The 16,529-nt window shown below is 39.0% G+C and overlaps 1 protein-coding gene across 6 annotated transcripts in view; it reads right to left on the bottom strand.

Annotated features, from left to right (window-relative positions):
- Positions 1 to 5,720: 5,720 nt before the first annotated feature.
- The window catches only part of DCUN1D4 (defective in cullin neddylation 1 domain containing 4), a 68,726-nt gene continuing 57,917 nt past the window's right edge, over positions 5,721 to 16,529 (bottom strand). For 4 of the 6 annotated variants that reach the window (XM_022564507.3, XM_089911913.1, XM_022564489.3 and 1 more), the window contains 3 exons: positions 11,400 to 11,504; positions 9,123 to 9,225; positions 5,721 to 9,017 (listed from right to left, as the gene is read on the bottom strand). In XM_022564507.3, the coding sequence (XP_022420215.1) occupies positions 8,962 to 9,017; positions 9,123 to 9,225; positions 11,400 to 11,504 (264 nt within the window). In that variant the 3' untranslated portion in view covers positions 5,721 to 8,961. The remainder of the gene's footprint in view (positions 9,018 to 9,122; positions 9,226 to 11,399; positions 11,505 to 16,529) is intronic. The other 2 variants (XM_089911911.1, XM_022564482.3) reach the window with 2 other exon arrangements.

The raw sequence follows: 16,529 nt of genomic DNA, 5'->3' as shown, positions 1-16,529 counted from the left end.
AGAAGAAGAGAAAAAGAAAGGGACTGAGAAAATGTTTGAAGAGATTATAGTTGAAAACTTCCCTAATATGGGAAAGGAAACGCAGAGAGTCCCATACAGGAAAATCCAGGAGAAACATGCCAAGACACATATTAATCAAGTGATCAAAAATTAAACACAAAGAAAAAATATTAAAAGCAGCAAGTTGGAAAAGCAACAAATAACATACAAGGGAATCCCCATAAGGTTAACAGCTGATCTTTCAGCAGAAACTCTGCAAGCCAGAAGGGAGTGGCAGGGCATATTTAAAGTGATGAAAGGGAAAAACCTACAACCAAGATTACTCTACCCAGCAAGGATCTCATTCAGATTTGACAGAGAAATTAAAACCTTTACAGACAAGCAAAAGCTAAGAGAATTCAGCACCACCAAACCAGCTCTACAACAAATGCTAAAGGAACTTCTCTAGGCAGGAAACACAAGAGAAGGAAAAGACCTACAATAAAAAACCCAAAACAATTAAGAAAATGGTAAAAGGAACATACATAATTACCTTAAATGTAAATGGATTAAATGCTCCAACCAAAAGACATAGACTGGCTGAATGGATACAAAAACAAGACCCGCATATATGCTGTCTACAAGACACCCACTTCAGACCTAGGGACACATACAGACTGAAAGTGAGGGGATGGAAAAAGATATTCCATGCAAATGGAAGTAAAAAGAAAGCTGGAGTAGCATTCTCATATCAGACAAAATAGACTTTAAAATAAAGACTATTAAAAGAGACAAAGAAGGACACTACATAATGATCAAGGGATCAATCCAAGAAGAAGATATAACAATTGTAAATATTTATGCACCCAACATAGGAGGACCTCAATACATAAGGCAGATGCTAACAGCCATAAAAGGGGAAATTGAGAGTAACACAATCATAGTTGGGGACTTTAACACCCCACTCTCACCAATGGACAGATCATCCAAAATGAAAATAAATAAGGAAACACAAGCTTTAAATGATACATTAAACAAGATGGACTTAATTGATATTTATAGGACATTCCATCCAAACACAACAGAATACACTTTCTTTTCAAGTGCTCATGGAACGTTCTCCAGGACAGATCATGTCTTGGGTCACAAATCAAGCCTTGGTACATTTAAGAAAACTGAAATCATATCAAGTATCTTTTCGAACCACAACGCTATGAGACTAGATATCAATTACAGTAAAAAAACTGTAAAAAATACAAACACATGGAGGCTAAACAATACACTACTTAATAACCAAGAGATTACCGAAGAAATCAAAGAGGAAAACAAAAAATACCTAGAAACAAATGACAATGAAAACACGATGACCGAAAACCTATGGGATGCAGCAAAAGCAGCTCTAAGAGGGAAGTTTATAGCAATACAATCCTACCTTAAGAAACAAGAAACATCTCAAATAAACAACCTAACCTTACACCTAAAGCAATTAAAGAAACAAGAACAAAAAAACCGCAAAGTTAGCAGAAGGAAAGAAATCATAAAGATCAGATCAGAAATAAATGAAAAAGAAATGAAGGAAACAAGAGCAAAGATCAATAAAACTACAAGCTGGTTCTTTGAGAAGATAAACAAAATTGATAAACCATTAGCCAGACTCATCAAAGAAAAAAAGAAGACTCAAATCAATAGAATTAGAAATGAAAAAGGAAAAGTAATAACTGACACTGCAGAAATACAAAGGATCATGAGAGGTTACTACTACAAGCAACTATATGGCAATAAAATGGACAACCTGGAAGAAATGGACACATTCTCAGAAAAGCACAACCTTCTGAGACTGAACCAGGAAGAAATAGAAAATATAAACAGACCAATCACAAGCACTGTAATTGAAACTGTGATTAAAAATCTCCCAACAAACAAAAGTCCAGGACCAGACGGATTCACAGGCGAATTCTATCAAACATTTAGAGAAGAGCTAACACCTATCCTTCTCCAATTCTTCCAAAACACAGCAGAGGGAGGAACACTCCCAAACACATTCTACGAGGCCACCATCACCCTGATACCAAAACCACACAAAGACGTCACAAAAAAAGAAAACTACAAGCCAATATCACTGATGAACATAGATGCAAAAATCCTCAACAAAACACTAGCAAACAGAATCCAGCAGCACATTAAATGGATCATACACCAGGATCAAGTGGGGTTTATCCCAGGAATGCAAGGATTCTTCATTATACACAAATCAATCAATGTGATACACCATATTAACAAACTGAAGGATAAAAACCATATGGTAATCTCAATAGATGCAGAAAAAGCTTTCAACAAAATTCAACACCCATTTATGATAAAAATTCTCCAGAAAGTAGGCATAGAGGGAACTTACCTCAACATAATAAAGGCCATATATGACAAACCCACAGCCAACATCGTTCTCAATGGTGAAAAACTGAAACCATTTCCACTAAGATCAGGAACAAGACAAGGTTACCCACTCTCACCACTATTATTCAACATAGTTTTGGAAGTTTTAGCCACAGCAATCAGAGAAGAAGAAGAAATAAAAGGAATCCAAATCGAAAAAGAAGAAGTAAAACTGTCACTATTTGCAGAGGACATGATACTATACATAGAGAATCCTAAAGATGCTACCAGAAAACTACTAGAGCTAATCAATGAATTCGGTGAAGTAGCAGGATACAAAATTAATGCACAGAATTCTCTTGCATTCCTATACACTAATGATGAAAAATCTGAAAGACAAATTAAGGAAACACTCCCATTTACCACTGCAACAAAAAGATCAAATACCTAGGAATAAACCTACCTAAGGAGACAAAAGATCTGTATGCAGAAAACTATAAGACACTGATGAAAGAAATTAAAGATGATACAAACAGATGGAGAGATATACCATGTTCTTGAATTGGAAGAATCAACATTGTGAAAATGACTATGCCACCCAAAGCAATCAACAGAGTCAATGCAATCCCTATCAAACTACCAATGGCACTTTTCACAGAACTAGAACAAAAAATTTCACAATTTGTATGCAAACACAAAAGACCCCGAATAGCCAAAGCAATGTTGAGAAAAAAAAAAAAGAGCTGGAGGAATCAGGCTCCCTGACTTCAGACTATACTACAGAGCTACAGTAATCAAGATAGTATGGTATTGGCACAAAAACAGAAATATAGATCAATGGACCAGGACAGAAAGCCCAGAGATAAACCCATGTACATATGGTCACCTTATCTTTGATAAAGGAGGCAAGAGTATACAATAGAGAAAAGACAGACTCTTCAATAAGTGGTGCTGGGAAAACTGACAGCTACATGTAAAAGAATGAAATTAGAACACTTCTTAACACCATACACAGAAACAAACTCAAAATGGATTAAAGACCTACATGTAAAGCCAGACACTATAAAACTCTTAGAGGAAAACATAGGCATAACACTCTAGGACATAAATCACAGCAAGATCCTTTTTGACCCACCTCCTAGAGAAAGGGAAATAAAAACAAAAACAAACAAATGGGACCTAATGAAACTTAAAATCTTTTGCACATCAAAGGAAACCATAAACAAGACGAAAAGCCAACCCTCAGAATGGGAGAAAATATTTGCAAACGAAGCAACTGACAAAGGATTAATCTCCAAAATATACAAGCAGCTCATGCAGCTCAATATCAAAAAAACATACAACCCAATCCAAAAATGGGCAGAAGACCTAAACGGACATTTCTCCAAAGAAGATACACAGATTGCCAACAAACACATGAAAGGATGCTCAACATCACTAATCATTAGAGAAATGCAGATCAAAACTACAATGAGGTATCACCTCACACCGGTCAGAATGGCCATCATCAAAAAATCTACAAACAATAAATGCTGGAGAGGGTGTGGAGAAAAGGGAACCCTCTTGCACTGTTGGTGGGAATGTCAATTGATACAGCCACTATGGAGAACAGTATGGAGATTCCTTAAAAAACTAAAAGTAGAACTACCATACGACCCAGCAATCCCACTACTGGGCATATACCCTGAGAAAACCATAATTCAAAAAGAGTCATGTACCACAATGTTCACTGCAGCACTATTTACAATAGCCAGGACATAGAAGCAACCTAAGAGTCCATTGACAGATGCATGGATAAAGAAGATATGCCACATACATACAATGGAATATTACTCAGCCATCAAAAGAAACGAAATTGAGTTACTTGTAGTGAGGTGGATGGACCTACAGACTGTCATACAGAGTGAAGTAAGTCAGAAAGAGAAAAACAAATACTGTATGCTGACACATACATATGGATTCTAAAAAAAAAATGGTTCTGCAGAACCTAGGGGCAGGACAGGAATAAAGATGACGTAGAGAATGGACTTGAGGATATGGGGAGGGGGAAGGGTAAGCTGGGACTAAGTGAGAGAGTGGCATGGACATATATACACTACCAAACGTAAAATAGATAGCTAGTGGGAAGCAGCCACATAGCACAGGGAGATCAGCTCAGTGCTCTGTGACCACCTAGAGGGGTGGGATAGGGAGGATGGGAGGGAGATGCAAGAGGAAGGAGATATGGGGATACATGTGTATGTATAGCTGATTCACCTTGTTATACAGCAGAAACTAACACAACATTATAAAGCAACTATACTCCAATAAAGATGTTAAAGAAAATAAAATGGCCCCCAAGGAAAAAATAAACAAAAGCGTGTACCTGGATCCTGTTTTTTAGGAATCTTGTTCTCTACTTCCTCTCTTGCTTTCAAGCTTCTAAAAATCTTAACATCTGTATCAGTCCTTCCTGGATTCTCTGATCTCTACACGAGGTTTCTTAGGTCCTGACAATTCCTGGCCATGTGACTTGCTTCCTTCCTCATCCATTTTCTGGGCATCCACTCTGAGCTGGAGGCCCCACCACAGGGAAGTAAGATTCTAGTGTAGGACAGTTTTAGAAAGTGGTGACCAATGCTGACACACACTTACAAACTAAGTGGGTGGTAGCCTTGGAGATAGTAGCCAGGTCATTTCTACCTGGCTCCTGGCACATGGTAAGCACTAGGTTATTAGCTCGATATTTAGAAATACTCCACAGTAGTAAATTTTTAATTTTACTAAAAGAATTTTAATTTTTTTTCCTCTTTGGCTGAAGACTGTTTGTACTGTCTTATTAAAATACTGTATCTGGAACTATTCTAAGTTAAAGGAAACTGAAGATGCATGACGACTAAATGCATTGCTTATCCCTGGATTAAAAATAAAATAATTCTCAAGCCCATTCTTGGTACCAAGGGGGAGGTTTTCATCTGGACTGTATATTAGGTAATAGTATTGTATCAATGTTATATTTCTTGAGTGTGAGCAGTGTATTGTGGTTATAAGAATGCCCTTGTTTCAAAATACGGAGTGTCATAATGTAACTTACTTTAGGATAGTTCAGAAAAAATTCCATCTCTGTATCTATAGGGAGAAGTACACACATACACACACACACTCTCAGAGTGGCACAGAGAATGTGGCAAAATGTGAACGGAAAACGTAGGTGATAGGTATATGAGTGTTCATTATGTTATTCTTGCGTTTTTTCCGTAGCTTTGAAATTTTTCCATATAAAAAGTCGGGGAAAAGCAAAAGAGATTAAAAAACGAAATACGTTGAAACTACCGTAAGTGATTTTTAAAGAAAAATTCAGAGAAGAGAAGAAAGAATTGACAAATCAGTTCTGAAACCAAACACAAATACTTTTTATTTATGGGGTATCGTTTTACATCAATTCCATTAAAACCTAAAACCAGTTTGCTGTACTCAAGTTAGATGGCATAACAGTATTTCAGTTAAGCTGGGAGTCACAGGACTTGCACACGTTTATGAAGGTAATGCAAATACTGACGACACGAAGCATTCACAGTTACAGGTTAGCTGCTGTTCACTAACAGTAACCCCCAAGAGAAATGACTTCATGAAAAAAAGCAACCCACGTTTTGGTCTCATTTACAGACACCCAACCTTTCAGTTGGTCAATGAATTCTATACATATATTATACAATGTATGAAAGAATAAAAGATAAGGCGTACAGAGGTATTTTAGCAGTTGTAAGAATAAAAACCAAGGGCACACACTAACTTTTAAAGCTTTCTGTATAAACTTCAAAAGCACTGTTAAGATGGAGACTGAGAGGCAACAGAAGTTTGTTGTTAATCCAGAATCTAGAGGTCTGTCTAGTCAGATTTATAAAAACTTAATTCAGAGGTCATGCTTCAAATAAGCTGCATGTAATGTTATAGAAGGTGTTTATGGCAAATCAAATAAGGGAATTTCCAACCTACTGCAGCAGTAAACATCTAAAAGTTGCATTCTATTATGACAGAGTATTGCAACGTGGAGTTCAAAACATGATGGAAAGAGAAAGGGGGGAAACGTAGGTGAGAAAGAAAAACCAGAAAAAGGCACCCTCATTCACTTGGCATTCACCCATAAACAAGTGCTTATGTAACTGAGGGACATTTTTAAGAAAAAGTGTCTTATTACCCTGGCCCCTCTTCTTCCCCTTAAAAATAACTGCACAGAATCAAGAAAACCAAGGGCAAGCACTCTGCAGTCACAAAGATTTATTTTTCAAGGGAGTTCAAAGATTACTTGGACTTCTCTAAATACGCAAGATTATCCCTTTGGAATACTTATTTCCATATTAGGTACATCATGAAATAGTTTTTACTTGGCTCTTCCAAAACCCCTATCATCAAAATGTCCATTGTGGTTAAAATGTAACATCTTCCCTGTAACAATCCTTTTATTTTAGGATTAACTGTGCTTTAGTGTTTAAAAAAGTCTCCAGTTTCTAACAATACCTTTTAAACCAATTTCATCTATGATTTATATTTGCTTTAAACAAAACTAGAGTTGATCAAATTTAAGAACTGCTGCCTTTAAAGTGTAATTTTTTAACTTTATTGGATCCTTTTGAAAATGACTCAAGTTTTCAACAGATTGGAACCTGCCTATGGCCAATCGCCACTGGAGTAGCAGGCGCCCGTCAGAACGGAAGCCCTTTCAACGCGTTGGTCTCAGGAGCAGTGCTTGCTCAACATCTTCTATGCTTTGCAGATAGGAATTTGTGCAAACTGGTGCAAAATGGTGTGAATGTGTAAGGTAGAAGGGAGTCTACAACTTCTCAACAAGGAATGGTTAAGTATGCTTAATCACTACAGAGTTTTTCCAACTTCTGGTTTATTTCACAGCAAACCAAACCTTTCTATTCGGTAGAAAAAGGAAGTAATTTCATTCTACCATATCATGATTTTGTATATGCACACACACTGTATATACATACAAAATTCCTGTCTTCGGTGGTTCAGTTAGGGAAAAAAATAATATATGAAAATCTGAACACTGTTGGCAAAGAAACTGTGAAATCATGGTCAAGAGTAGCACTGTCCGTGTGCTTTGCTCATTTAGTGCCATTTAGAGGTTCACATTTGACCCAAAAGGTTTGGGGGCCAGATTTTGAAATAATCGGAACCTCTTCCAACCGCTGCACGTTCAATCATGGATTTTGCTCACAACTAGTGTTTAAATGCACCATTAGCTTTCACTTAGTTTAAGTCGTTAGACTTTTGTGTTTTCACGAAACTTTAGGGACTAAATTAGTCATTCAATAGCACCAGATAGTTGAGGGAGAAACATGTTATTTATACATTTCCTTGGGTAGGGTAAGACAAGGGGGAAAAAAAAAAGAAGACATAAAATACAAACCTAAAACTACCGTCCTGTTTACTCTTGTTTCCTCATCCACATAAATAATGGCTATCACCTCTCTGTACACATTACTCAGGTAATGATGAGCGGCCCCTCCAGGAAAGGTGTAATAGAGATTTTAGCTCAATGCTGGTGGTGTCGTGTCCACTGCCTGCAATGGACATTCTGCCAGTAAAAGCCTAGCGTGAAAGAAACAAAAATGGAAAACAAAACACCTCTCACTTATAGTATAGTTCTTTCCCCCTCAAAACTAGAGAACTAAACACCATGAAAGCTTAACTAAAAATTCAAGCCACAACTAAAGGTGCTCTGCAGTTACAAACTGCCAGCAAACCACTAGGTTATCGTGGAGGCGGCAAAATAAATTTTACTTAGAATGGCATAGAAAGCATCAGCAGACCAAACACTGGCTAGAAGAATGCACAAGAAAAAAAAAAAAAAAACACGCTAAAGTTGCTTACAAAAGTTTAAAACCAATGAAAAAGAAAAAGATGCAATTTTAATTTGTTCATCTGTACCTATAGGCAAACCACGCTAGCTTTCACATTAGAAAATCAAAACCTATACCCTGCATGGTGGAAATGATTTGTGGCATAGTATGTATCTGTATGTTCAATTATTCTAACTTCCATCATTTAAAAATGCTAATATTTAAGTAAACCAAATTATATTTGGCATATGCCTCTGAAAAGTTATGACTCCCCCCTCCTTCCAAAGTTGGCCTCTTAAACAATAAGGTTAATTCTGGCAACATTTGCATATGGTAACAGTTGTTCTGTCTTGTTTTCTGAAATGCTACATTTGAGACCAAATAAATGTATAATTGGTTCATCTGAAAAAAGGGACTAGAAATATGCCACAAAAATTATTTTACAATACATTTTTGCAGAAATAATCTCTAGGTGAAGCTTCTTCTTTTTATACACATATACAAAATTTAAACAGCAATATACACATAATCACAGTGAGGACGTTGGCAAATTCACCAATCTGTAGTGTAAATACAAACTGCAAAGCAGCCTTCCAAGAGGACAATGCTACACAGCAAGCAGAGCTGGCCCATTCAATAGCAAACACCAACACGTCCCTGCCAAAGGGAGACAGTGCAAGAAAAGCAGCATGCGCTTGGATACAAACAGCAATTTATGGCTAATGGTTGACATAACTGTGGTAACAGTGACTCTCTCGCTGCTATGCATAAAGTCCTAGGACATCTGTTTGTCTTTATACCATTCCACAAACTCGTCCAACAAAACTGGCCCTGAAGAGAGAGAGAGAACACGGCTATGAGGCTTCTCACAATGAGGCAGATGAGCAAATGTGCAGGGGCGGGGGGAGGGCGGGGGAACACCTGCCCCGTACTTACATGCTCCATCTTCATCGTAGTTGCTGAGGTCAAGGTTAATTGTTCTGCTAAACTCTAGCACATTGCACCACTGGTCTTTGTTAATAACTTTATATTTTGATTGCTGGTGGAGGGAAAAGTAGTATGAATTACTGACACACACAATTAACAAATGAGATGGTTTCAACTGCTGTAACAATCAACTTAATAAAGTTCACGAAGGTTAACTCTTTCCATCTGAGGTACGCTAAGCACCAATCTAACCACTGGACCACCAGGGAAGTCAGCACTAATCTAGGAGAAGGGTGAGAGAGGGCAAGAGGGGAGCTTCAGATGACAATTTTCATTACAAAAATATTATGGGGGCTCAACACAAAACAACAAATACATCAAAAAACACAATTTTACATCCCCCAGAAGTGAAATTTCTAAACTGGCAGAAACCCTTTTACGTAAAAGAGCGATAATTCCTATCCCACAGAGATGTGGCAAGGATTTAAAGAGATAACTTCTCTAATTCACGTAAAGTACTTTATTTAGTGCTTGGCACACAGTAAGTGCTAAATAAAGAGTTGCTCCCATTAATAGCCCCTGACATGAACGGCATGCTCACTGCCAACTGTTAGCTTACAGCGCACGCAGTGGTGGGCTGAGTCAACGAGACCTCGCCGAGTGCTGCAAGCGGTCTCAGGACCAGGCGGTCTAGCCACTGAAGGGTTACTCCTCTAATAATTCAGAACTTGAGTCTGATCATAAAAGAACTCAGAATAGCGATGAACTAGTTTTTCTCTTCCTCCCAGACAAGAAATATGCCACATGCATATTTTAAAATACAGTATTCCTGTATAAAGATTTAAAAATAAAACCCAGTCCAACAATGTTTAAAAATCCTCACCACTAAAATCAGGAACACTGGAAAACAAAACAAGTACTTAAAAGCAAAGAGAGCTGCACCAACGGTTTGGAGGATGCAAACACAAGAAAAGCTCAAATGAAAGGATTATTGTGCCCTTTTCAAAGAAAAATGCAAACTAATATAAGAGAGAGAACAAAGCACAGACCACAAGTTTAACTTTCTAAGCAACTAAAAGCAAAACCCAGTCACCGAAACAGTTGATGGTGCTCCTGGAACTGTGCGAAGTCAAATTTGCTGGCGGCAAGGTCTTCAGCTACAGAACCCTTCACACCCGGGCTCAAATTCTGCCCAACTCTCTGAGAACAGGAACCTGTTTCTACTCATTTTCCAAACAAAGCTAACACTTCTTAAGGCTGTCAGAGAAACTGGAACAGATCACCGGTAAATATGGGTTGTCACAAGTACAAGTAAACAAGTACTTCTTATATTAAAAACTAGTTTTTATACCTTTCTTTGGGAGTCCCAGTTAGTAATGCTAAAAGCAATTTTTAATAATATTTCCCAAAGAATCCTATCAGTTGGAAGTTTTTCTGGACCATTACACCAAGTAAGTTGTAAGGAAGATCATTTCAAGAGTGAAGCTGGAGTCAGGGGAAGGCCCAGGATCTTCTCAAAGATGCAACACCCTCATCCTTTCAAGCAGAAAGCATTTTTTAAAGGGGTCTGGGACTGGAGGGCAAGAAGGATGCTCTATATGACATGACAACCCATGTAGCTCAAATTTACATCTCAGATTCTTTCAGGTCCTGCAGAGTTATTACACTGCAACAAAGCCAGTTCTTAATAACCAACAGCTCAAAATTTCTATCGCTAATACTTAAAGCAAACGAACGACAATGAGAGAGGAAAGTGCTGGATTACTTCTAACACAAACGTGAAGAAAATTTTAACTGCAGGAGATGCTGCCTGAAGGAGTTTGCCACTTAGATTGATCTAGGTCCCCAAGTTACTTGGAGATAAGCGTAGATAAGAATACATTACAAACTTAATTTAGTGAGAAGGCAGGTGGCTGTTCCCTAACCTTTGCTTCAGAAAAGTAGAACTTCACCTAAAGCCACAAAAGAAAGTAAATCTTGTTTTACTCTTTTTATAAAGAGCAGGAAATCTAAACAAAAACTAGCTTTTAAAATGGGGACAAGAGAGGAAAGGACAGAGCCGCGCTGTCTCTGATATGTTTGTACTGGGGAGCGATGCGGCACATGCAATGCACACACGGGCACACTCAGAACACAGGGAAGTGCTCACTGACAGCAATTACATCACCACAGTTCCTACAGGCAGAAAAGTACAACAAACAGAAAATTACATAAAAGAGTTAAATAAAGTATACTTGGTTGTTCTAAGCAAGCAAACATACATTCCATAAAATAACAATTTAGTACCTCTAAGAATTGGTGAAAAACTGGAAAAAGGGGCCAGATTTTTCCTAATAACAGTCCCAACATGCACTTGGCAGTGTTTATGTCTAGGCTGCGCTGGTCCTTTTCCTGTTTAACAAACAAAAACAAGGATGAGCCAGGTGCCCCCAAATAATAAATCCCAATAATCCAAATTTCTGTTTTACTTCAACAAAAAATTAGTAAACAGCTCATTTATCATACACTATAAAAACCCTGAATTCAGACTAAGGTGGGGGAGGGGAGGTAGTCAGGACACAGTGGGAAGAGTAAACGGTTTTGTACTATATAATTTTACTGTGAGAAAGAGTCATGTCAACTGATTGATCACCCTAATGCAAAATACATTAGTTACATGGTAACAATCTCTATATGATTATTTCATGCGATAAATAAAAATCTGTAACTTGCTGTTTGACATTTATGATTATTATCAACATCATAATTACTGATCCCAAAGCCCATAACTTTGACTAAATGGAGTTTAAAGGTTTCTAATTCCATGCTTAGGAATCAGGTTTCCTTGATAAAAATCATTTTTCCACCAATTTTTATTTCTTTGGTAAATGTTTTTCTTGTAACCTAAAAATGTTGTTAAATTGAGCTCATAATGAATGCTGGGGCTCTGGAGGGTCTTCCCAAATCAGAGGATGCATTCACTCCCCCACTCTGGGAGAAAGCAGTCTGTCTACCCGTTACAGTCCTTACCTTGGAGTCGCTGGATGTGAAATCTAGCAGAACACCCCTAACTAACAGCCAAGTGAAAGACAACATTGCATAAGGAATCCAGAAAACACATTTACATAAACCTGAATATGGGCAGATTAAGCTCATTTTACTTATACTCGCAATTAAGAATCCTAATTTCTCACTGATCTTTCTCACAAAGTTCCATTCGGGAACTACAGGTGGGCAGTTTCTATGCAAAAGGACAGAGGACGTGGGGCCCTAGGTGGTAAACTTTATATATCCAGAGCTAGCCTCCTTGTGGTATCTCAACTTCAAAGAAAGTTTGCAAAAGTACTTTTCTACAAAGGGAAAAGGAAAAGTGCCTGGCTATCCCACATGGGGTGGAATCTAGATGTTCACCAAATTACGGGGTGATGCCATGACCACCACTGTCAGCCACATATGCAGGCTACACACACCTCCTCAAAAAATTGTTACCGCAAGGATTCTAACAGTGAAGTGCTCTTTAGTATACAGAGAATTTCTGGCCGTGACACTGAATTTTAAAGTGACGGACTTAAAACAATACAGCAAATGTAAGGGCCTAACTCAACAGCCAACAAAGTAGATGAAGATTCGGGAAGATGTGTGATGGGTCTGTCTTTTGGTCCTGGTGGTACAGCACAACGACCGTTCACCCACAGACCAGGTCAGATGGCTCCGAGTCAGCCTTCCCTGTTCTGGCCACACAACTGAAGTCTGAGGATGGCGGGGGACCCCCACTCCACAGTGCAGTGCCAATAGGGGCCTCCTCTCTACAGCCTGCTCTGCGGTCCCCGGCCACGCATATCATCCTGCTCAGGGCTGCAGTACTCACTCCGTGGAGAGGACGACGGCAGGAAAGGTGCCCTCGAGGGGGCCCACCTTCTGCCACCAAGCCTCACAGGTCTGTGGCACTGCACGGGCTCTTGCTTCTGCGGTGCACTGTGCAAGGAAACGGAAAGCTTCCTCTCACCGTGTCACGTGGGTGGGGCAGCAACGGCACACCCCGCTATGGAGCATCCACAAGGAAAACGAGGGGACTGTTGAAAACACACGCGGCACCACAGGACCGGGCCCCCAGGTCACCTGCTGAACAACAGCTCCGGCAGCACTGGGCTGAGGGCACGGGCGCTCTGGAAATGCTCTCCCTTGGAGGAGTTCGTAATCCTTCACTCAACCTAAAGGCGCTAGTCTCGCCCTGATAACATACTGTGCCTTCTTCCAACATCATCCATGTCCCCGTCACAATGGACATACACTAAGGTGACAAAAAAAAAAGATACAAAGGACCTGGACAGACTCTTTGAAACAGTGCAATCATCTGACAAACTGATGATCATGAAGGATTTCAATGCATGTGTTTGGCAGCGATGCCAAAACATGGATGAAAGGCATCAGACTCACAGGACTGGAAAGCTGAACAGCACTCACTTACTCCTGCTCTGCAAGGGTGCCAGCCAGCAGCTCGCAATCACTAACACCATCTTCTGCCTAGCAAATAAGAGAGAGATATTATGGATGCACTCTCGATCTCAACAGTGGCATCTCGCTGATAACCAACATTGCCTGTGGGTGGATGTGAGGCTACGTGCAAATGACCATGACTGGGGGCATTCCGAATTCCTGGGGACAGCACAGCTGAGAGACCCCAGAGCAAACAGCTACTGAACAGCAAAATGGAGACATGCCCAGGGGGTTCTCTGACAATGATCCTAATGGCATTCTCAAAGGGCTTCCCAATTAAAAGTGAAATGAATCTCCCAGAATGCTATGAAGCAGCCATCAACATTACAAGTATTAAAAAAAAAAAAAAATCACCTTAACAAATTCAAGGAATACAGCAAAGACATCTAGAAACCCCTCGCAGGAAATTCAAATAGTACACTGTCAACACCAACGCTGTGGACTCTGCTCGTGGAGCACCATGGAGCGAGAGGCAGATTTCTGCATCTCCAGGTCAGAATTTAAGCAGAAAGTACCTTGAGACAGGCTGTCCAGAGTCAATAAGCATCCCCAGAAGGCCCACCGAGGTTAAGGGAGAAGAAGTGAAACTTTTCTCCCTGCCTGCCTCTTAACCCAACTTTCATTTTCTAAGATAACAAAATAAAAAGCAATTTTATTTTTCAAATAATAATAGGAACTGAACAGGTTCTATGCACACACCAAAGATGTACTAACCCCCTACAATACACAACTAGATTCTGCCTTGTGGTCTTCCTTAAACACAGATTTTAAAATTCAGTTACAGATGAGATCAGTCCTCTTATTTGCAGCTGCAAGACCAAAGGATCCTTCTCTGAATATTCTATGAAGTTATGTTTCGTATATGGAATGCACTACTCAAGCTAAAGACTACTAACACCTAATGCAGAGTAGAGAATAATGAAGTTTTACCAAGTTCTGATTTGACGTTCAAAAATGAAAACAAATATTGCCTTTGTTTATGTAAGACTGTTCCAACACAGGTCTTCCTGCAAGATGTGAAAACTAAGCATTTTTTTTCTTAAATGGCACCAATGACACAAACTGAATCAAAGTAATTAAACAGTTAATTGTCAATATGCAAATATAAATATATTACAAAAATTAATCTTCAAACATCTAGGTATCCAGATATGCTGTATCATCGACCCTTGTGTCAAGTTATCTACTTCCAATTTTCACAGTTTTAATAGCTTAAAGACTTGCACTCGAAAAGGGGAATGTTGAATTACTAAAATTATAAAGAAAAAATCTTCAACATTAAAAAAGAAATCCTTAAGATTTTCGAGAGAGACTAGATGAACTTGAGAAACAGTATATAAATGCCCATGATCACAAACATTTTAAATGGCGACAACCAAGTCATAAATCAGTACATGAAATCAAAAGGTCTTCACTGAAGACCTGTAATATAGGTCACGGAACTCTCATTTGAGACCACAGGATTACAAAATAGAAAGAGAAAATGCAGTCTTCCTTACCACAGTTCAACAAACATAAGGCAAAAATAGCGCTAAAGAACTCAAATCTTAAAGTGGTTGTTTACAAAGCTGAAAATACAGCAAATCAGTTTTTTGAATGAGAGTTTTTTTTTTTTAATACACATTAAAAACGAGCAAAAAGGTCATAAAACCCATGAGTGCCCTCCCACTGGGAAAAGTGAAACTAAACCATGATGCTCTTAGAACTTACCCCAGCATAGTTTTCAAATAACAATGTTTGCAAGGCAATTACTTGATTAAGCTCAACTACTGACAATTCCTTTAAAACAAAAGAAAAAGAAAGATCTGCCAACAGGCATAGCCTCCACAGTGTTTTGTTTGGCATAGATTCTATTACTGTATGCACTACTCTTGGAAGGTAAATTATTATTTGAAACCTAAGTAATGTCGCGAAGAATAATTCAACAACCATTTCTAATTCTGTGGTTAACTTTTACTGAGAACTTAAACTGAGCCAGAAACTGTTTTAAGTGCCTCATACTTCAAACCCATTTAATACAACAACCGTGTTAGGATAGGCATTGTTATAATCCCCAATTTATAAATAAGGAAACTGAGGCACAGGAATGAAATGACAATCGATAAGAGCTGGGGCTTGAACCAGGAGTCTGATTCCAAGCCTGAGCATTTCATCGTGTACCACCAATCCACCTCCCCAAGAAGGAAGGGGGGAAGACAGCTCTCAATGTTAAGAGACACACAGCCCAATTCACTTTACAAACAACTGATGAGCAAATCTGGGCAATAACCAAACAGTAATCTTAAAGGTAAAGCTGACAAGATGTCCAGGGTAACAGACCTCAGATTAGATGACCGCATATTCTTCCTACTTCTGTCCTCGCCCAGGCCCACCTTCTGTTTTCCTCATAATTTACAATGAAAGTACAAGGTAGAAGCAGAGAGGAGTACGTACGTGTGTGTGTCTGGCGCGTTGGCGGTTGTGTGGAAAGGGAAATTAGACAAACACATCGGTTAAGAAGTAAGAAACTGACTCAGGTTAGAAGAGAAAATGAATCAAATGGTCAGAGCAGATGTCAGATTAGAGCCAGGCAGAGTTCTCTGATAACAGGGGGTGTTGAACACAAGACCCAGCAAAATATTCCTTCGCAAATTCTATGAGTAACATCCACAACCATTCCATTAAATGGAAGCGACGTAGACGTTGGCTTTCACCTGTGACCTCTTACACTTTCTTGAAACACCTCCTCAGAAACTAAATAAAAGCACTGGTACCTGGAAAAGTGGGTGCATCAAGGGACAGGCTGTGAGGACTGACTTGTAACAAGAGATTAACTGTCACAGGATCACCTCTCAGGAAGGGGGATTCCCACTGGTACCTTCGGCCTCCACAAAACCCTCCGTTACAACTTCTTCAAGCTTTACTGCAAGTAATGAAAAACAAGGACTTGCCCCTAGAGGA

The sequence above is a fragment of the Delphinapterus leucas genome, chromosome 5 (genome assembly GCF_059928025.1).
Source record: "Delphinapterus leucas isolate spDelLeu-1000000601 "Yukka" chromosome 5, BTC_Dleu_Yukka2, whole genome shotgun sequence".
NCBI classification, from domain to species: domain Eukaryota; kingdom Metazoa; phylum Chordata; class Mammalia; order Artiodactyla; family Monodontidae; genus Delphinapterus; species Delphinapterus leucas.
This window is presented reverse-complemented; position numbering and strand designations above follow the sequence as displayed.